Source organism: Notamacropus eugenii, chromosome 5 (assembly GCF_028372415.1).
Source record: "Notamacropus eugenii isolate mMacEug1 chromosome 5, mMacEug1.pri_v2, whole genome shotgun sequence".
Classification (NCBI taxonomy): Eukaryota; Metazoa; Chordata; class Mammalia; order Diprotodontia; family Macropodidae; genus Notamacropus; species Notamacropus eugenii.
Window position 1 is genome coordinate 131,116,645 of NC_092876.1, and position 23,105 is coordinate 131,139,749.

At 38.3% G+C, this 23,105-nt stretch overlaps 1 protein-coding gene across 5 annotated transcripts in view; it reads left to right on the top strand.

The window, feature by feature from the left end:
- The window catches only part of C2CD3 (C2 domain containing 3 centriole elongation regulator), a 168,964-nt gene that overhangs the window by 15,163 nt on the left and 130,696 nt on the right, over nt 1-23,105 (top strand). For 4 of the 5 annotated variants that reach the window (XM_072610867.1, XM_072610868.1, XM_072610873.1 and 1 more), the window contains 3 exons: nt 6,403-6,560; nt 15,653-15,870; nt 19,936-20,177. In XM_072610867.1, coding sequence (XP_072466968.1) covers nt 6,403-6,560; nt 15,653-15,870; nt 19,936-20,177 — 618 coding nt within the window. The remainder of the gene's footprint in view (nt 1-6,402; nt 6,561-15,652; nt 15,871-19,935; nt 20,178-23,105) is intronic. The other variant, XM_072610871.1, reaches the window with a different exon arrangement.

Sequence of the window (23,105 nt, forward strand, 5' to 3'; positions counted from 1 at the left end):
CATGTTATCTATGTAGGAATGTAAACAGTTCAACTTTAGTGAGTCCCTTATGATTTCTCTTTCCTGTTTACTTCTTCATGCTTCTCTTGATTCTTGTGTTTGAAAGTTAGATTTTCTATTCAGCTCTGGTCTTTTCATCAAGAATGCTTGAAAGTCCTCTATTTCATTGAAAGACCAATTTTTCCCCTGAAGTATTATACTCAGTTTTGCTGGGTAGGTGATTCTTGGTTTTAGTCCTAGTTCCTTTGACTTCTGGAATATCATATTCCATGCCCTTCGATCCCTTAATGTAGAAGATGCTAGATCTTGTGTTATCCTGATTGTGTTTCCATAGTATTTGAATTGTTTTTTTCTGGCTGGTTGCAGTATTTTTCTCCTTGACCTGGGAGTTCTGGAATTTGGCTACAATATTTCTAGGAGTTTTCCTTTTGGGATCTCTTTCAGGAGGCTATTGGTGAATTCTTTCAATATCTGTTTTACCCTCTGGCTCTAGAATATCAGGACAGTTTTTTGTTTTTTTTGTTTTTTTTGATAATTTCTTGAAAGATGTTTAGACTCTTTTTGTTGATCATGGCTTTCAAGTAGTCCAATAATTTTTAAATTGTCTATCCTAGATCTATTTTCCAGTGAGTGTGCTGTTTTTTCATTCCTTTGGTTTTGTTTTGTAATTCCTTGATTTTTCATAAAGCTTTCATCTGCTCCATTCTAATCTTTAAGGAACTATTTTCTTCAGTGAGCTTTTGGACCTCCTTTTTCTGTCTGGTCACTTCTGCTTTTTAAGGCATTCTTTTCCTCGTTGGCTTTTTGGATCTCTTTTGCCATTTGGGTTAGTCTATTTTTTAAAGTGTTATTTTCTTCAGTGTTTTTTGGGTCCACTTTAGCAAGCAGTTGATTTCGTTTTTCATGATTATTTTGCATCACTCTGATTTCCCAATTTTTGCCCTACTTTTCTTACTTGATTTTCAAAATCCTTTTTGCGCTCTTCCATGACCTGAGACCACTTCATATTTTTCATGGAGGCTTTGGATATAGAAGATTTGACTTTGTTGTCTTCTTCTGTTTGTATAGTTTGGTCTTCCTTGTCACCAAAGTAGGATTTTATAGTCTGATTCTTTTTTCCAGTTTTTGCTCATTTCTCCAGCCATTTACTTGACTTTTGAGCTCTTTGTCAAGGTAGTTCTCTGCTTCCAGTGGGAGTGGGGGGTGTTACTGTCATCCACTTAATCCCCCCACAGTCTGTGAGCCTAGAGCTCCAGAAATAGCTGCTGCTTCTGCCTCTGCTGTGGCTGCCTGGGGGGGCTCTTCTAGTCCCTCCACTGCCCTGGCACTGGAGTTGGACCACTCTACTCTCTCAGAGGTCTGACAGATTTTTTTCCACTGACCTTCCAATTTTTCCTTGGCATTTTGGGGTTGTGAAGTCTGGAAACCGCCACAGATGCCAGAGATTTAAAGCCTGCTCAGGTCCTGTCTGTGGCGGCACAGCCCACATTGGACTGTGCTCTGCCCCCAGCCCTGTGCAATAGATGCTTACTATCGACCTGCCAGACTGTCTTGGGCTAGAGATTTGCTTTACTCTGTCATTCTGTGGGTTCTGCAGCTCCAGAATTTGTTTAGAATCATTTTTTATAGGTGTTTGACTGTGCTTGAGGGGAGAGCTCTAGCAATTCTATGCTTCCACTCTGTTATCTTGGCTCCGCCCCCCCCTTAAGCACTATTAGTATATTTTCTGAAGTTTAGGGTGCTAACTCTTCCCCCTAAACTAAGTGAGTGATTGATACATATATATATGTATATATATGTGTGTGTGTATATGTATATGTGTATATATATATATATATATATATATATATATATATATATATATATATATATATATATATAATTAAAGTGATTTTTGACCCCTTAAAAGTTGCTTTCCATTTAGAAAAGCAGATCTAAGTACCTGTACTAGCAGGTCATCCTGGGTATACTAGGGTGCTTACTGTTACATATGGAAAATGATTGAAATCACTGTTGATTAGAGAAATACAAATTAAAACAGTCCTGAGATACTATCTAACACCTATCAGATTGGCCAACAAGACAGAAAAGTTAATTTACAAATTCGGGAGGTGGGGGGAATGTTTAGAAAATAGAGATACCAATGCATTTTTGATGGAGTTATGAACTGGTCTAACTCTGGAGAATAATTTGGAATTGTTCCCAAAGAGCTATAAAACTGTGCATACCCTTTGACCTAGCAATAGAGGCTGCTAAGTTTGTAACCCAAGGAGATCAAACGAAAAGGACCTATACGTATAAAAATATTCATAGCAACTCTTTTTGTGGTGGTAAAGAATTGGAAATTTCAGGAATCCCTATTAATTGGAGAATGATTGAAAAAGTTATATGTGAATGTGATGGAATACTGTTGTGCTATAAGAAATGACAAGTAGGATGGCTTCAGAAAAATCTTGGAAAACTTATATGAACTGATAAAAGTGAAGCTAGCAGACTCCAGGAGAACATTATAGATAACAACAATATTGTGATGAGAATCAACTGTGAAGGCTTAGCTACTGTAATTATTTATAGTGACCCAAGACACATTTCAAAGGAATCTTGATGAAAAATGCTTTCCACCTGCAGAGAGAGAATTAGTAAACCCAGAGTACAGATTGACACATACTTTTTTCATTTTCTTTTCTTTCTCTTTGTTTGTGACAGGGCTGATATAGAAATGTTTTACACGACTTCACATGTATAATTCATATTATATTGCCTACCTCCTCAGTGGTTTAGATTCCTAGAGAAAGGAAGAGAATTTAGAACTCAAAATGTTAAAAATTAAATTTTTTAAAAAAAGAGAACACAGGATAGATATCACAAGATTTGTGAAGGGCAAATTTTGCCGTTTTCAAAAAATGAGAGAACAAACCATGAACACTATAGGCCAGTGAACTTATTGTCCATTCCTGAAGAAATTCTAAGAGAGACCATTAAAAAAAAGTTTGTAAATAACTGGAAAAGAAAGCAGTCCTTCTTAAAGGCCAACCTGACTTCAAGCAGAGCAGAATTCCACCATAAAAAAGTATTATGGTAACAGATGCTCAAAACCTAAAAGAAGAGAATGACTTGAAAACATCAGAGAGCAAAGGCTCAGAGAAAAACACAGCTTGGGTATGAATTCACTAGAATTTCTGGAAGCAGTGAAGGAAGAGTTGAAAAAAGAAATGTTATTGTCAATGAAATGAGAGCACTTGAGGGAAAAGATGGAAAGAGCTGTGGAAGAAAGAATTGGAAAGGAAGTTTATAGCTTTACACAAAATACACAAAATCTTATGCAATCAGCAAACTTCTGAAAATTATTTGTTGTTCAGTTGTTTCTGACTCTTCGTGACTCCTTGGGGTTTTTTTGGCAAAGATACTGAAGTGCTTTCCCATTTCCTTCTCCTGTTCATTTTTATAGATGAGGAAACTGAGGCAAACAGGGTTAAGTAGCTTGCCCAGGATCATGCAGCTAGTAAGTGTCTAAGGTCGAATTTGAACTCATTTCTTCCTGACTACAGGCCTGGCACACTATCCACTGCACCACCTCACTGCTGTATTGAAAATTGTAATAAACCAAATAAAAGCCAATGACTTCATGAAACAATAAAAAATGATCCCATTATACTCTGCCATTGTCAAACCTTATCTGTAATACTCTATTTAGTTCTGGGCACTGTGATTTAAGAAGGACGTTGAGAAGCTGGTGAATTTACAGAGGAAGGCAACTAGGATGAAAAGCCTTGAATCCATGTCCTACCAGATTTGGTTGAAGGAAGAGCTTAATTAGGTGGAGGAGGGATTAGACTTGTTTTGTTTGTCCCTAGAAGGCAGAACCAGGAGTAATGATAGGTGCAGTTTGGCTTAAGGTCTGGAAAAAGTTGGAGACAATTTTGAATTGTACATAAAAGTGGAATATCTTGCCTTGAGATGTGATGTGTTCCCCCTTGCTACAGGTCTTCAGGCAGAGGCTGAATGGCTGCCTTTAAGTGTGTTGTAGGGGAGATTGCTCTGTATTTGAATTGAACTAGTTGATTACTGAAGGCCCTTCCAGCTCTCTGCTTCTGGTAATTACGTGATTTTGTGGGAGAGTGGAGAGCATTTTATTTAATTTAACCTCTTTTTTTTCAATGGAGATGGTAGTAGAGGAAATAAAGGCTAATTTTAAAAATTAAAATAAAATAAAAACTCCATTATAAACAAAAAAATATAAAAAGAGGCAGTTAGTTGGACCTATCCACTTTAGCTACCTGTCTTCCATCTTTGCATCTTTGTTAGTAAGAGCCTAGGAAGAGGCTGGACCTGAGGAAAGAATCTGGGTTTTGGATACATCTCTTCCCTGTCTATTTTGAGTGAGAACAGAGAAACATGATGTTTGAGCCAGTTGCAGAGGTGTGATTTTTAAGGGTGGTCTGACAGAGGAAGAGAAAAATGACACTGATGCTCTAGTCCAGGTTTGCAGCTGTAGCCTTCACCTTCCCCAACACTGGTTGAACATTGTCATCAACAGGGCATGTCATCATGGAGGGGATGTTAGATAAGGGTAAGGACAGTCATGAAGGCACCTGCGTCCCAGGGCTGTTGTAATGATCAAATGAAATACTATTTGTAAAGTGTTTAATACAGTTCCTAGAATGTAGCAGGCCCTTAATAAAACGCTTGTTTCCTTCCACAATTCAAGAAAGTAAGTATGAGCATGGCAAATTCTCAGGATAGTAAAGACTACATTGCCTAGAAGAGTGTGTGCAAAGTTATAGGTGTTTGAGTCTAAAAGGTGTTTCAACACTCCTTGACAGGAAGATGTAAAATACATATATGAGCACCTAAATGTCCATATTGCACACAGCTTCCAATTTATAATAAAAACTTGTATTTATATTGTGCTTTAAACATTTTTTGTTTACTTGTTTTCAGTCGTATGTACATTTTGTGAGCCCGTTTTACAGTCGAATGCTCTGTTCATTGCACCACCTAGCTGTTTAGTATTGTGATTAGATGCAATAATGTGTAATTTTGCAAGCTTTAAAGTGTAAATGTGAACAATTGTTACCATTATTTGTTATTATTATTTGACCCTGCCATTCTTTTGAGTTAATATTTTATATCTGTTCTTTTCACAGAGTTCTAGAAAGGGTCCCCTACAACTATTATTATCATTATTATCATATAGAGACTAATTATAAGAGCTAGGACTCAAACCTACCACTTCTGATTCTTAGATCAGTGATTTCTTCACTACAACACAATAACAAAATTGAAATATGAATCTTTGCAAGCACAAGCAAGGTGGAATTTTTGTTATTATTTTTTAAAGTTTGGTTTCCAGGATCCATGACCGTAGCAATCTCTTGTTCCCAGATATTTTATGCCAGTAAGTTGTCTGTGGTGGGATGGGAGGGAAGTGCCATAACCCCCAGGGACCCACCCTGTTGGCTTTGTCACCCAGCCACTCCTCAGGACTTGGAAACAGGGACTGGAACAATGTTAGGACTTAGACTCTTTGGCTCACTATAGCATGTGTGCGTCTGAGAGTGCCAGGTGGGAGCCTGCAAAGGCAGCGTGGAAAGAGGACATGCCCTCAAGAGGACTTTCAGGACTTGTACTCTTTGCTTTGATTTGAGGGGATTGTAGCATAAGTTGTTAAGACCCTGGCCTGAGATTCTCTGTTGTATAGACAAGTATTTTGGAACAATACCTGAGTGAAGACAAGCTGATTGCTCACTCCTCAAAGATTTTGGCCCCCAAAGAATGTATAAGATGGGGCATATGCTACTTTATGTTATACTGAATGGTATGTTTTGTTTTATGTCTTGTGATCATATTTGTTGGGGGAAAAAAGGGCAGGTTACTTTTGTGTCTGTTTAAGACTGTGTGGCCACCCTGGTAAAAAGTTGTTATGTTATTATGAATTGTGAATGCTTTAGTTTTTTGGCTCAAGGTTTGGTTTTGAGCAAATAGAGTGCTTATTATACTGTGCGATTCGATCCTTAAAATCTCGTATCTTATTGGCAATACAATCTTCTAACTGCAAGAAGCAGTGGTAAGATGCAAGGAGATTGTGAAAATGGTCTTTTCTAAGATCAGCCTCTGATCCCCACTCCTCCAGGATTTATCACTGGACATGATAATATGCAGTACAGTGGGAAGTTGGAGAAGCAACCTGAAGAAAATTAAAGGAAGACTTCTTTGAGTTAAAGAAATTATTTTCTTCAAAAAACACCAGTAACAATAGCTATAATAATATTTTACTGGATTGTCCTCCCTTTACTTCACCTCTATTCTGCCCCTTTCCTCCACCACTCCCTCGAAAGAAATACTGTCTATAATAATCTGTGGGAAGAAAACTCTCAATAAAGTATCTTTGTTTACTTTTAGATATGACTGTCCTTGTCTTGGAGGTAATCACCAAACGTGATCACCTCCCTGTGGGGAGAGCCCAGATCAGTGGACTGTCGAAGTTGTCTCCAACTTATCCAATCAGTGGATTTTTTACAATTGTCTCACCAACATCTAAGAAGCTTGGAGAGATCCAGGTAACAATATTTCTGTTATTTGTATTTCTGTTCCTCAGAGTGAATTCTCTTATTATAAAAATGTTCGAGAAATTCCGTGGAGAAAAATAATACAAAGGTGATGTTTTATTATGGGGGAAAATGCTTAAATTCATTCAGAGAAACAAAAGGTTAAGAATCTAAAGGATGTAACAGAGAGAGAGAGAGAGAGATACTGAAGCCTAGCACTTCCAGATATTTAAATGTAATATAAAGTAGTAATCATCAAAACTCTTTAGTTTGGCTAAATCATGGAAAAGTTGATCAGTGGAATTCATGAGGTAAACAAGACAGCAAGACCCAGAAAGAACAAAGTAGCCTGGTGTTCAACAAACTCAAAAACAGCTACCAGAGTAAGAATTCTCTATTTGACAAAAACTTCTGGGAAAACTCGAAAACAATTTGGCAGTACATAAGTTTGGACCAATTTGTCTGCACCATATACTATATTAAATTCCAACTAGAAATGTAGAAAAGAATTTGGGGAATTAGGGATTATGGATGGAAGATACAGAGGGGTTTGAAAATTGAGGCTTGATGTTAATTATCTACTACTTAGTTCTCTAGAAATAGAATGAGCTGCTTTCGATAGTGGATTTTTTTTCTCATTTTTTTTTACTTTATTAATTAATTTATTTAACTTTTAACATTCATTTTCACAAAATTTTGGGTTCCAAATTTTCTCCCCTTTTGTCCCCTCCCCCCACCCCAAAACACCGAGCGTTCTAATTGCCCCTATCACCAATCTGCCCTCTCTTCTATCATCTCTCTCTGCCCTTGTCTCCATCCTATACCCCTTTACCTGTATTTCTTATTACCTAGTGGCAAGAACAGTACTCGACAGTTGTTCCTAAAACTTTGAGTTCCAATTTCTCTTCCTCCCTCCCTCCCCACCCCTTCCCTTTGGAAGGCAAGCAATTCAATGTAGGCCAAATCTGTGTAGTTTTGCAAATGACTTCCATAATAGTAGTGTTGTGTAAGAACTAATTATATTTCCCTCCATCCTATCCTGTCCCCCATTACTTCTGTTCTCTCTTTTGACCCTGTCCCTCCCCATGAGTGTCAACCTCAAATTGCTCCCTCCTCCCCATGCTCTCCCTTCCATCATCCCCCCCACCCTGCTTATCCCCTTATCCCCCACTTTCCTGTATTGTAAGATAGGTTTTCATAGCAAAATGAGTGTGCATTTTATTCCTTCCTTTAGTGGAATGTGATGAGAGTAAACTTCATGTTTTTCTCTCACCTCCCCTCTTTATCCCTCCACTAATAAGTCTTTTGCTTGCCTCTTTTATGAGAGATAATTTGCCCCATTCCATTTCTCCCTTTCTCCTCCCAATATATTTCTCTCTCACTGCTTGATTTCATTTTTTTAAGATATGATCCCATCCTCTTCAATTCACTCTGTGCACTCTGTCTCTATGTGTGTGTGCGTGTGCATGTGCATGTGTGTGTGTATAATCCCACCCAGTACCCAGATACTGAATAGTTTCAAGAGTTACAAATATTGTCTTTCCATGTAGGAATGTAAACAGTTCAACTTTAGTAAGGTCCCTTATGACTTCTCTTTGCTATTTACCTTTTCATGCTTCTCTTCATTCTTGTGTTTGAAAGTCAAATTTTCTTTTCAGCTCAGGTCTTTTCATCAAGAATGCTTGAGAGTCCTCTATTTCATTGAAAGACCAATTTTTCCCCTGAAGTATTATACTCAGTTTTGCTGGGTAGGTGATTCTTGGTTTTAGTCCTAGTTCCTTTAACTTCTGGAATATCATATTCCATGCCCTTCGATCCCTTAATGTAGAAGCTGCTAGATCTTGTGTTATCCTGATTGTATTTCCACAATACTTGAATTGTTTCTTTCTAGCTGCTTGCAATATTTTCTCCTTGACCTGGGAACTCTGGAATTTGGCCACCATGTTCCTAGGAGTTTCTCTTTTTGGATCACTTTCAGGTGGTGATCTGTGGATTCCTTGAATACTTATTTTGCCCTCTGGTTCTAGAATCTCAGGGCAGTTTTCCTTGATAATTTCATGAAAGATGATGTCTAGGCTCTTTTTTTGATCATGGCTTTCAGGTAGGCCCATAATTTTTAAATTGTCTCTCCTGGATCTATTTTCCAGGTCAGTTGTTTTTCCAATGAGATAGTTCACATTCTCTTCCATTTTTTCATTCTTTTGATTTTGTTTTGTGATTTCTTGGTTTCTCATAAAGTCCTTAGCCTCCATCTGTTCCATTCTAATTTTGAAAGAACTGTTTTCTTCAGTGAGCTTTTGAATCTCCTTTTCCATTTGGCTAATTCTGCTTTTTAAAGCATTCTTCTCCTCATTGGCTTTTTGAACCTCTTTTGCCGATTGAGTTAGCCTATTTTTCAAGGTGTTATTTTCTTCAGCATTTTTTTGGGTCTCCTTTAGCAGGGTGCTGACCTGCTGTTCATGCTTTGCTTGCATGTCACTCATTTCTCTTCCCAGTTTTTCCTCCACCTCTCTAACTTGATTTTCAAAATCCTTTTTGAGCTCTTCCATGGCCTAAGCCCATTGAGTGGGCTGGGATACAGAAGCCTTGACTTCTGTGTCTTTCCCTGATGGTAAGCATTGTTCTTCCTCATCAGAAAGGAAGGGAGGAAATGCCTGTTCACCAAGAAAGCAACCTTCTATGGTCTTATTTTTTTTTTCCCTTTTCTAGGCATTTTCCCAGCCAGTGACTTGATTTCTGAATATTCTATTCACACCCACTTTGCCTCCGGATCTGCCCAGCCAGTGCTTGGGGTCTGAGATTCAAATGCTGCTCCCTAGCCTCAGGGCTTTGGGCAGGTCAGGGCTGCTGTTCAGTGTGAGATCAAGTTCAGGTGCTCAGGTGGGGGCAGGGCCACTTCACGGGCTCAGTTCCCTCAGGGGGTTTATGCAGAGACCTTCAACAATGGATCCAGGCTCCTGCCTGCTTAGGGAGCCCTGGTCTGCTCCCGCCTCCGCTGCTGCCTCCCAAGGGGTCCTGAGTTATGGGGGCACCCCACGCCCCTCTCAACCCGCCAAAGAGACCCTCTCACCGACCCTTGTCACCTGTGAGTGGGAGGACCCATGCGGCTGCTGGAGATTCCGTCCCTAAAGCCTGCTCGGATCCACTCCTTTCGGTGCCTCCAAGGCAGGGTTGGGCTCTGCTCCGGTCCAGGGCGCGAGGGACCTTTTGCGAGAGGTTTTCAGGCTCTCTGGAGCAGAAATCTCCTCCGCTCCGTTGTTCTGTGGCTTCTGCTGCTCCAGAATTCTCCTAGAGTTCTTTTTTTACAGATATTTTATGGGCAGTGAGTTCGGAGCTAGCGTATGTGCGTCTTTCTACTCCGCCATCTTGGCTCCGCCCCCTTTTTTTCTCGTTTTTAAGGAAGGATTGGATTACTTGTCATGGAAGTTGAAGAGGGGATTCTTTTTATTATTAATATTATTCCGTATAGGTTGAACTAGATGATGTCCTCTTAGGTCCTTTCAACTTTTAAATTTTGTGATTGTGTGAAAATCTTTGTCTCTACAATTTCTTCTTTTGCTTCTAGTTCTCCCCTCTGAAACTAAATAAAGCTACTCTTATCTCTCTTCTACATGCTAACTCTTCAAATATTTGAAAACAATTGTGCTCTCCCTGATCAACCAATTAAGATGTATTAAACACCTACTATCTGCCAAATATTGTGCTAAGTGCTGAACCTAAGTCTTCTCAAGGTATCCCCATTGCTTTCAGCTGATTCTTGAGGAGCATCATTTTGAATCATCACAATACTGGTTGTTCTCTGAATATGCTTCAGCTTGAGATTAATACTTCAGGTTGAGTGTGACCTAGGAAATGAACAGGGGAAATAAAACCCCACTTGCTCTAAACCAGTGGTTTCCAACTCAAATAGAAACAGGGTCTACTAAGCTGTCTGTAAGGATCTTTGTGGGCCACATGAAACCATCTTCAGTTGTCCTGATCTTTATCTGGCCACTGGACCCAGCTAGTCCCAGAGGAGAAAGTAAGATGGGTGACTTTGTACAGCCCTCACTCATTTAAATCCAATTCACTTCCAAGTCATGGCATCACCTTCCTGACATTATGGGCCTCTTCAAAAAGGAAGGACCAACTACAACCCATGAGTAGTCCAAAGCTGCCATAGTGGGGCCCCAACTGGCCAGTTCCAATTGGGCAATTCCTCTCCTCTCCTCCCTTTTCCCTGCCATTCCCTCCTCTCCACTCCTCTCACTTCCCCTCCCCTCATTGGGTATCATATCCTTGCCTCAGGTTGGTTTGCCCAGAGGAAGGTAAATTTTGAAGGCTGAAACCTAACCACATATCTAGGGGTTTACTGACTGTACCTTAAATCCAATTCACTATAGCTGTCATTGATTGACCAACAATAAATCCCTTCCCAAGGACCACATAATGGTTATGTTTGGGCCCAGATGGCTCAGAGTGAATATAAATAGTAATTGTTTCTCTTTTGGCCAGAAACTCTGAGAGTCTCCTCCCAGTTTGATTTTTTTTTTTTTAATTTAAGGGGCCATCTCTTGGTTCACTTCTTAAAACAGTCCTAACCACTGAATGGTTGTTGCCTCTGTCAAAGTAAGAACACTAGCTTGAAAAGGCCAAAGTTTTCCACTGCTTTGTGGACCATGTCCATTTGTCCTGACCTATAGCTGGCCATTGGACCTAGATGACTCTGGAGGAGAAAGTGAGGCTGGTGAGTTTGCACAGCCCTCCCTCTCTTAAATCCAGTTCACTTGCAAATCATGTCATCATCTTCCTGATGTCGGGGTCCTCTTCAAGAATGAAGAGCAAACAACAACTGTGGGCCACATGTTACTGTAGTTTTAAAATGTAATATTTTCCATGTTTTATTATATTTTTATTTATTTTGTTAAATTTTCCCAGTTACATTTTAATCTGGTTCTGGCTGCGCTCAGGAGTGTTATGGACTGCATATGGCCCATGGACTATGTGTTTGACACCTGCTGTAGACTGCTTTAGTATTTTTGCTGTCATATCATACTGTGGACTTACATTGAATTTATATTTCACCAAAACCCCAGGTTCTCTCCTGCTCCTTTTGCAAAGTAGCCCTGGTCTGTAGTGTCAAAAGTGTTGTAAATGCCATTAAAATCTCTTTATTGGGAGGTGTGGGGGTGTGGTGTGGTGGTAATGTCTTTACACTTAGAAACAGCAAAGGAGTCCTTTTAGAGGTTTTTTCTTGAGGCCCCAGAATGTCAGGCTTTAGCACTAAAGTCACACAAAGCATTTTCTTCATTTTTCATTTATTTGTATAGAAAACTCTTAATTATTATAGCTATAAGAGACTTGGAGTAGTCCAAAATCACATTTTAACTCACTAAAACCCAGAAATGTTTTATTGAATCTGTTTCTTTGCATTTTTCACAGACTAATTTCTTGACCTTACTATATACATTTCTCACCATCTAACTGCAGTTTTTCCTTTTTGTTTCTTAAACCATAAATTATTATTTTAGTTTTCTTGCATAATGTAATAATTCCTCCCTAAAACCTTACTCTACCACTACCTGAACATTTTGTTAACATGCACATTTTCCTTTTCTGCATTAATTTTCTTAGCTTGTTTTCCAAAATCATGTTCTAAGCTCTTTGCTACTATTTTATTTACTTTTTCTTTGTTCTTTTAGAAACCTTTCTTTTTATTTAACATCTATCTCCTTTGATGCTTTGTCATGGCTTGGAGGTGATTGTGCATTTGGAAAAGTCATCCCAGTGAAGTACAAGCACTAGAATGTCCTAAACAGGTGGAAGAAAGCCTGAGAATGTAGACAAAGAAAAGCAGTCTGTTATTCAAGAATCAAACCAGCAAAGAGCAGAGAGAGACTTATCAGAGGAGGCTTAGCCAATTCATCATGTTTATTAAATTCTTAGCACATGCAAAGCATTGTACTTAAAAGAGACCTTTTTTTTTTTTTTTAGATATGATGGGGCTGAGATCCACAGTAGTGAAAAAGGAGAGCCTGTTCTGATGAGATCACAGATGTGTGATGTATTACAGAATGTCTTTGCTCTCATTGTTGGAAAGTCTCTCTTTCCATGGAGAGAACCTATATCCCAAACACATTCAAAAACTCCACCAAACACAGTATGCATTAATTTACTGTGGCATTCAAAGTATTCATTCTGTAGTGTTGCTCAAGCTTAGCTTAATAGCCTAATTTCATACCAGTTTCCTTTAGCCATTCTAGAGTCAAATTGGCTGAATGTGCCCGGAATTGTCCTGTGAAATGATACACTCCATCCATTGTGCCCAGGTAGCAACGTCCAATTTTGCCTTGGAAGAGTATTCTAGTAGAGAAGACACCATTCTTACCTAGGGTCAGGAAGTAACTGGATCTGTCTAGCCTACAAGGAATTTTAATGGTCAAAACTACACCAAGAAACCAAGAATCAAAAAACAAAGAAAAGCATTATGTTATTCAAGAAACCAGGATCCGTGGAATACCTTAGATATTAGGACAGCTTAGTCTTAGGAGGCTATCTTCTTTTCTTTACACATATATTTTAAAATTACTTTATTTTTATTATTTCTTCATGTATATATTATCTTTTTCTTTGTGAATAAGCCTTGGATTCAATTCAGTTCAACAAGCATAACGTACCTACTACATACAAGGCATTGTGGTATACAGAGCTTATATTCTTTTGGAGGGTATAATATACTGACAAATAAGTACACGCTGGAAGTGATGTAGCACATTGTAAAGAATGCTGGATTTGTAGTCAGAGGATATGGGTTCAAATTCAGGCTCTGCCACTTATTGTGTGATGATCAGCAAGTCACTTGAGCCTCTCTGGGTTTTATTTTCTTCATCTGTCTAACGAGGGGATTGTTTTAGTTGACCTGATTGCTGTAGTCCTTCCAACTCTAGACCTATGATTCTATGTGCCTGTGATCCTTTCTCTGAGTGTAATATAAAGTGTATTATAATTTGAGGCATAAGTTAATGAGAACAGATCATAGATCCTGAGAAAGTGCTGATAAGAGAGCATTTTCAGGTGAGGAAATTAGGAAAGGTGTCATGGAGTGTGCTGCATCTGAGCTGGGTCTCAAAGTGAAAGGCAGAAGTTAGAATATCCATATGGGAAATAGCTTTTACAAATAAACAGTCTAGAAGGGAGCAGGTGAAAATTAAGGAGTAGTACTGTTCTAGTTTGTCTTTGTGGGAAGGGGAGTACTATGAAAAAGGAGAGATCTAGAATTAGGATAATTTTGCTTAGAAAGACCTTAGAGGTCATCTAGTCTAATCCCATTCATGGAAACGGATAGAAACCTGAAGGAAATTTGCCCAAGGTTAGAAGATAAGGCTGATGGTCCCTGGGAGTACAGAACTGATGGTTAGCCCCTCCTTTTTTAATGTGTCAAAAAAAAAATTAATGCTATATTCTGTGTTTTAGGCACAAACCTGCTAGAAACAACTTTATCTAATTTAATTTTAATTTAATATCTAAGCATTTCTAACTTTAAGAAAGAGAAATGCACAAACTGGCATCATTCCCTGTCCTCCAGTTCCTTTAAACAAGTTTCTGTACCCTAACATGATTTGATATAACATCTATAGGAATCTTTAACAAGGAAAAAAAATCAACAAATATAGTTTGGGTTAACATTCCAGAAGAGTCTCTACTCATTTCCTTCCTTGAACATGCCCTTCAAGGATTGATAAAGATCTTCTCCCTGCTTGCAAAATCAATGTTATCCTTTTTTAATAAAGAAGAGTCTTTGTTAATACTCTTTTTGTTGGAGATGGAGAAAGAGAAGAGACTATCTTTAGGGAGTCTAGAGCCCACTCACTTCATGGATGGGGGGAAAGCAGTGTTCTCTACCAGACTAATTGTTCTTCATTCTAGATTTTGGTTGCCACCCTCAGTCCTTTTTCCTAAAAAAGATCTTTTGTCCTTCACCATCTTCATGCTAGGACATTTGGTAAAGGATTTAGACCAGAGAAAAATTATTTCTTAATGTTTCTAGAGAAACCCAAAAGCAGGCTTTGACATGCTTCTGTACTGAGTGCTCCGCATTCCCCTTATGAACTTCCTCTTTACCTCTTTTACACTCTTCATTGTTCATATGGCTCTTCCACAGGTCATAGGCCACTGGTCCATTCCTCCCAAAAGAAATGACCTTGGTCTTTTTATGTATTTGTACATACTTACGTGAATTGTCTCCCTTAGAGGTTATCAGCTCCATAAGGACACAAAATCTCACATTTGTCTTTGTATCCCTAGTGTCCAATATAAATAGGCACCTCCACGCCTTCCTTTCTCCCTCTCTTCACTCTGGTTTCCACTTTCATCATTCCACTGAAACTACTGTCTTCAAAGTCACCAACAGTCTCTCAATTGCCAGATCCAACAGCCTTTTCTCAGACTTCATTTTTCTTTATCTCTCTGCAGCGTTTGTAAATTATCTTCTCTCTGATACTGTATTCTTGCTATATTTTTGTGACCCTGCTCTCTCCCATTTCCCTTCCTACCTTTCTCACCAGTCCTTCTTAAGTCTTTGCTAGACTTTCATCTACATTATGTTCATTAACTGTGGATATCTCACAAGGCTCTATCCTGACTTCTATTCTCTTCTCTCTTCCTCACTCCGCCTTTCTGTTTGGTAATCTTATTAGTTTCCCATGTGTTCAGTTATTATATCTGTGTAATTGCTTTTTACACCAAACACTCCATCGCCTTCCTCTGCATTTTCACTCTGTCTCCTATGCCTTCTTCTCTTCATAAACATCTTTTCTCTCTAGTTTCCTTCAGCTAAAAATTCCACCTTTTACAAGAAGCCTTTCCTGATTCCCCTTAATGCTAGTACCCTTCCTTCTGTTAATTTTCTCCAATTTACCCTGTCTTTGTTTGTATGTAGTAAATTTCTTGAGAGCAGGAACTGCCTTTTGACTTGTGTCCCCAGCCTTTAGAACAGTGCCTGACACATAGTAGGTGCTTAATGAATGCATATTGACTCTAGTCTTAATAAATCATATTGGTTAATTATTTACTTAGACTGATAAAATCATGGTTAAGTTGTGCATATGTGTGGTTTTTTTTTCCAGATATTGCTTGCATTAGAACCTTTGTCAGCAACTTTTGACAACTACAGCTCTTTCACCACTGACATGAGTGGAGATGCACTGTTACTGGATCAGAGATTCAGAGAAAATAGTGAACCCAGCAAACCTCAGCTTTCTGGGATGGCACAGACTCGTACGCTTCCTGTGACCAGTACTGGTGGGAAAGAGTCGTTAACAAGTAGTAGAGCCACTACTCCCAGGTAATTTCCATGTAATATATGTCATCATCTATAAACTACCTTCTCCTCTCCTAATATCCTCACAATTTCTGCTTTTCGTTTATAATTTGATGTGGAGGTCAAAAAAGGAGAGAAGCAGAGTAAGAGTTTAGTTACTGATAGGAAAAAGGAAGGGAAATTTTAATTTTGTTTTTAATGAAATGTGACTTCCCTTTTTCTATTGAAAGTGCAATACCACTATTGTCCTTAGTCATTCAGGTTTCTGTGCTCAGAGCCATCTTTGATTCTTCCCTCTTTCTCACTCCCCTTCTAATGAGTCATTAGAATATATTGATTCTACCTGCACAGCAACTTTTGCATCTTTGCCTCCTGCCTCTACTTCATTCCCATAGCTACCACCCTAGGCCATAGACTTAGACTATTATGGGAACACCCTAATTGGTCTCCAGTATTCCTTCTTCCTGTACATGTTATCATTCATCTCTTTAATTTACTTAAATTTGTTTCAGTTAATAAAAATTTTATTTTCTCTCCCTCCAACCCCATTGGGAAAAAACAAAAATTAAACATTGATAGTTAAGCAAAACAAATAATAATGTTCCATTACATCTGTACATCATAGTTTGTTCAGCCATTCCCTAATAGATGGATGTCATCTTATTTTCCAGGTCTTTGCCACTACAGAAAGAGCTGCTATGAATACTTTTGTACATTTGAATCCTTCTTTCGTTTTGTTTGTTTTTTTTAATGTAGGGCTAGTGGTGGTATTGCTGGGACTAAAAATATGCATAATTTAGTAACTTTTGGAGACAAACTTCCAAATTGCTTTCCCGAAAGTCTGGACCAATTAATAGTTCCACCATCAGTTCAGTAATGTTCCTGTTTTCCTTTAAGTTCTCATTTTCATTTTGTCATTTTCCCCTTTTGTCAACTTCACGAACCATCTGATGGGTATGAGGTAGAACCTCAGAATTGCTTTAATTTGCATTTCTTGAATATCAAAATCATCTTAGAGGACAGCACTGATCACTTCTCTCCACAAAACTTCAGCGGCTCCTCATTGACTACGAAATCAATTCTAAACTGTTTAGACTGACGTTCAGATCCCACCACAATCTTATGCTTACGCAATTTTCCAAACTGAGCTTCTATTATTCCTAGTCATGTACTCCACATTCCAACCAAACTGAACCTTTCCCTGAACTCAGGCCTTCCCTTAAGACTTGAATATATTCTCCTCTGTCTGGCTCTGTTATATTCTTTGTTATGTTCAAGACTCAGCTCCAGTACTACGTTGTCCCTGATCCTAACAGTTAATCATTACTTCCAAGTGGAATTATCTCTTTTCTTGGAACTCTCATAGACATTCCTTAGAGTTCCCTAAACTCCTGCATCTCTCCCCTATTCCCAATGATCTTGTGGCTACAGTTGGTATCATTCAGAATGCCACATTCTCTGTACTTTGGGGCACTGGCTAATGAATAAGCTGTGCTTTTCCCCTCAGCACTTAACATTATCTTTCATTTTCCTTGCTAAGCCCAAACACACTTTTTACTTCCAGACATCTCTGTTTCTGTCAAGGACACTATCATCCTTCTAGTCACACATTTACAGCCTTGGTGCTATTCTTGATTCCTTACTTTCCCTCACTCCATATATCAAATCATTTGCCAAATTTGGTATTTCTACCTATACAAACATCACACAGCCACTATCTTATCTCAGGGCCTTTAGCATCTCTTGCATGAAATGTTGCAGTAATCTCCCGAATGATTTCCCTGGCTTAAGCTCTCCCCTCCACCCATGTGCTTTTCCTGAAAAACAAGTCTAACTATACCCCTACCCTATTCAGCAAACTCTAATGCTTCCTGTTGCCTCTAGCATCAAATATTTCATATTTATCTTGTCCTTTAATTTCTATTTTTGTGTAAAGTTTTTTATTAATATGCTAGTACCTGTATGGGCATGTAGGTAGCACAGTGAATAAAACACTTGGGCCTGGGGTCAGGAGGACTTGAGCTCAAATTTGGCCTCAGACACTTACTAGCTGTGTGATCTTCGGCAAATCTTTAACCCTTTCTGCCTCAGTTTCCTAATCTGTAAAGTGAGCTGGAGAAAGAAATGGCAAACCACTCCAATATCTTTGCCAAGAAAACCCCAAACAGGGAAATGGAGGCTCGTACACAACTGAAATGGCTCAACAGCAACAAAATACATGTATATAATTTATGAATAAGTAAACATATGCTTATTGTGGGCACATGCTCAATAATATTATTTATTGTGGGTACATACTCAAAAAAGTGTTTTTTTACTGATGGAATATGAAATTTTAAAAAATTTGGAGACCCCTGGGTTGGATAATGTATAGATTGGGAATTGGTTGCATAAGCAAACCCAAAGAGTAGTCTTTCATAGCTCACTATTAACTCAAAATATATCATTTGTGTGATATGGCAGCCAAAAAAGCTAATATATTCTTGAACTTTCATATCTGAAGTACCACCTACAGTTCTAGGGAAGGAAGAAAGGAAGGGAGAAAGTCAGTAAACATTATACTGCCTACTTTGCACCAGGTACCATGCTTGATAGTTTGTGGATATTTATCTTATTTGATCCTCACAATGACCCTGCAAGGTAGGGATTATTACTATATCCCATTTTACAGTTGAGGAAATGAAGGCAGATAGTTGAAGTGCTTTACTTAAGTCATGCAGCTAGTAAGTGTTTGAGGCCAGATTTCAACTCGGGTCTTCCTGACTCCAGACCCGGTGCTCTATCACAAGGCCATCAAGCTACCTCTTAGGACAGATTCTGATGAGCAACAGTGCCCTGAGAAAAGTAATTATAACGGTGTAATGCCTTAAATTTGTGCTGTACAAAAATAAAGTTGAAGGAAATGGGGATTTATATATAACCCGTAGCAGCAGTTGTCAAAGCATATGGTCCTTGGACATAACTGGGAATCCTCAAGTCTCTTTTAGGAGTTCTTAAAGGATAAAACTAATTTCCTAATAATACTAAGATATTATTTGCATATTGAAATCCTTTTCCCTTTTATATTTATGTACTATGTAAGGCCAGATTTTCTTCATATACTTCAACTAAAATATCAAAACAGAAGCAGATATAAGAATTCAGCTGCCTTCTATTAATCCACATAATTAAAGAGATTTGAAAAAAATATGTGAAATCCCACTCATCTCATTAGTTTTTTTTTGTTTTGCCTGGCACATAGTAAGTGCTTAATAAATGCTAGTTGACTTAACTATTTATGTTAACATGTTTATTATTTTTTTAAATGAATACATATTTTTAAGATTTTTCAGTATTAATTTCTAATAGTACAAAAACTAGTAGATTATAACCACATAAAAGAAGCTATTTGAGATCTTTAGTAATATTTATGAATATAAAGGGGTCCTGAGACCAAAAAGTTTGATAATTGCTAGCTCAAAGAATACTCAGGGAGAACATGATCTCTGTCTTTCCATATTTGTAGGGCTGTCATGTGAAATAGTGATTAGATTTATTCTGTTTGCCCCAAGTTGACAATATTACCAGCAGGCACATTTAGGATTGATGTAATAATTCAGCTGGTCTAAAAGTGGAGTGGACTGCTTGAAGAGGTTGTGGATCTTCCCTCATTGAAGAGCATTATGAAAATGTTGAATAAAAGCTTGTCTTAGGTATGTCATAGAGAAAAGTCTTTTTTTAGATATGCATTGAATTAGGTGGTCACTAGAATCCTTTCCAGGCCTGTACTTATCCCCTTTCACCACATTCCTTGTAGGATGTAAGGAAAATGCTTTGTAAACCTTAAGATTCCCTTGAAAACATAAGTGATCCACCCTTGTGGGATTTTATGAGGAACCACAAAGCACTAAGTAACCTGTTGTTAGATACCATTCTTTACTGCTGTAAACTCCTTGGTGGGCCATTGACACTTTGTACCTTTCCCTAACAAATGTACATTTGAATAGAGAGGGGATGTATTCACATGATGTACCCAGGCAATGTTTGTGATTCAGTTGGATTTTGCATTGTCCATCGACAAGTTCTTTTTCTTTTCTTAATTTAAAACAGGGGAAAGGACCACTTGTACTTTCCAGAGAACTCTGTAGTGGATTCTTTCTTGGGACCACATCCTCATCTTAATTCCAAGCAGCTTTTAGAAGACAAAACAGTAGAACAAGAACCTGTAAAGAAGCAGGTATCTTGTCCCTCCATCCCAGTATATGATACTCACATTAGGAGAGCTGCAGAGAGTCACAGTGACTCACAGGTTCATCCTTTGAACAACCCCCCCACAAAAGACCTTCTCTCGGGTAGGTAATTCCCTATTTTCCCCTTTCCACTACTTCTTATTGACTGTGTGATCCTGGGAAAACTCCTTAACTTCTTTGGGCCTCAGTTTCTTCATCTATGAAATTGGGATAGTAATCATAGTGACTATCTCATAGGACCTTTGTTATTCAAATGAAATAATATATAAGGTACTTTAAACTGTAAAGCTTTGTATCAAAATGAATGTGCTCCAAATAACCCTGAAAACCCCAAGTCTGTTTTTTTAAATGAATCTTAATTTTTTTAATAGGCGTTAAAATAATAATTCTAGAGGATTTTACTGAAAAGAGTCTGCCAAAATTTTGTATAAACTGAAGGGTTCTGCCTCTGTGAAAGTTTAAGAACCACTGCTTTATATAACTATCAGACACAAGTTTGAAAAGTCTTGCTGCTATGCAGTTTAGTTAATACTAATATTGGAAATAGATGGCCTGAGCCAAGGCGGGGGAAGTGTCATACTCATAGAATGTAGTATGGTAAAAGGGACCTTAGAATACAAGAGTATAAGAATGTAAAACATAGAATGCTGGACATAGATGGAGTGTTAAGCAGGTTTAGAAGAAAGAATGATGAAAGCAAGTGAGCTTGAGTTTTTCTAAAAAGTCTTTTCCAAATATATTTACAGATTGGGAGGTAACACTGGTTTAATAGAAAGAGTATTCAATTTGAATTCAGAAAGCCTAGATTTGATTTTGGGCGCTACTTCTTAGTGTCTTTAGTAGTTGATTTAAGCCACTTTACCTCAGATTTGTGACTAAATAGATATGATAATGGTTGTAGTACATAGCTATCTGGATTATTAAGGTCTGGTGAGTTAAGAGATGGTTTTGTAAGCCTTATATACAAATATAAGATACTGGTTGAATAGGGGGAATCAAAGGATTGACTACTATCTCCTAATTACTGATTTTTATTGGGAAACTAGGAAAATTAGCATTGAGAGTACTACATAAGAGGACTTAGTAGACCACTACAACTGGGAAGCAGAGGACTGGTGGAGATGGAGGAAAGGAACAATTTTTAGAGAAAATTACCAGACACACTAAAGTGAACTACATATAACAGAATCTCATTTTTAACTGACATAGAAGGTGAGTTCAGATATACTGTTTCAGTTTAGTTACGATAAAACAACAGTTAGGTATCAATTAGGCCAATTGATCTTTCTACTAAAAGGGAAGGTAAAAGAACTTTACATTTTTTCCTTAATAAAGGGAGGTAATTAGGCAGGCTAGAAAAACGATCTAAGCAGAAAACAAAATAAAAAAGGTAAATGAGAATTCAAACTAGGACCATGAGTGTCAGCTTGAAGGGCAACACAAAAGCAGGAAAAGCCTTGGATGGTACTTGGAGGTACCATGGATGAGGTCTTTCCCATGGTAGATGGGTCTGAAAAGGAAACAACTTGTCATCAATACAAAGACTCATATTCACTATTAAGAGTAAAGTCTTCAATTGTTGACCTCAGAAAGAAAAAACAACCCTTGTGGTGCTAGGCAACCATGTTCTAGAACTGTATAGTAATAGGAATGGCTGCCTAGGCAAGTTGTGATTTCCTGTTACTGGAAATCTTTAGAAGCTCAATGACCATTTCTCAGGGATCTTATAGTTGTTGCAATAAGTGACTTCTGAAATCCCTTTTTAGTTCTAGTCAGTTAAGCTAGGGATTCAAAGAAAAAATTCAAATAGTCCTTTCCTCAAGGAGGGTAACAACATGTATACTTATAGTAAATAATATGCAAAGTCATTTGGTGAAGACTGCCATACTAATAATTGGGGGGAAATCAGGAAGTAATTTTTCTAGAAGGTAGCATTTCAGCTGAGTCTTGAAGAGAGCTCAGAATTCCAAAACATAGAGAGGAGAATCCTCCAGGCATAGGTAATAAAGCTTGTTCAGGTGTGGGATATGTAGCACTTCATATGGGGTATAGTTTGGGGCAGGAGTAGGGAACCTGTGACCTCGAGGCTGTTGGGTGCAACCTTTTGACTGAGTTCAGATTTTACAGAATAAATCCTTTTATTAACTTCTATAAAGTTTGGATTCAGTCAAAGGGCCACACTTGAGGACTAGGAGGGCCACATGTGACTATGAGGCTGCAGGTTTCCGCCCCTGGAGGGGGTGTAGCAAGCACGCTGTTTTCATTGCATTGTAGAAGACATGCGGTTGAATAATGTGAAATTAGTTCAGGAAAACAGTTTGGAGATAGATTGTGGCTTCAGATGCCAAACAGTTGAGAAAATTGAAGGAATTATGATAGCAAGTGGTCAATTGTGGAAAGTGAGTGAACCTCAATGATTCCATCTTGTGACAGTTCTGGAGGTAGTTCCCTTTCTATTTAATTGTGGGAAATGGGAGAAAACCTTACTGTATTGTTTGAACCTAGCCATGCTTGGCTGAAAAGCTAGATCACCTCTCCCTGACGCTTAGAGACACCTAACCAAAGACCTAGATTATGCTGACCAGAAACACGGTTGGATCCAGAGGCTGATGCAAGGAATTTTATTATAGTTGTTCATCTCAGGCAACCCATCTATCTTATCTGAAAACTGACCCTGTACAGATCAGTCAGTTACTATTTCCATGTTCCTTTGATTGTTTAGACATTTGGTGGGGAGTGGGACAACTCCTTTTCTGATTTCAGAGAATAGCATCTATTCACTCTCCCCCTCCCAATTTGGGACATCCTTAATCTTTCTTCTAATTAGAAATCAGATTGCCTAATGTTGTATTGTTTCTTTTTAATTAATTAGGCTTATTTGATTGTTTTTAACGTATAAAAGTCTGCCTTTCCCTGTGTTTGGGGTCCAGCTCTAAGCTGAAGAAAGGTCCTGGTCCCAGTTTGCTTGGCAAGTGGCGTGCATTGCTTAATAAATGGATATGCTTGGAAGAGCAAACAGTTGTTTCCTCA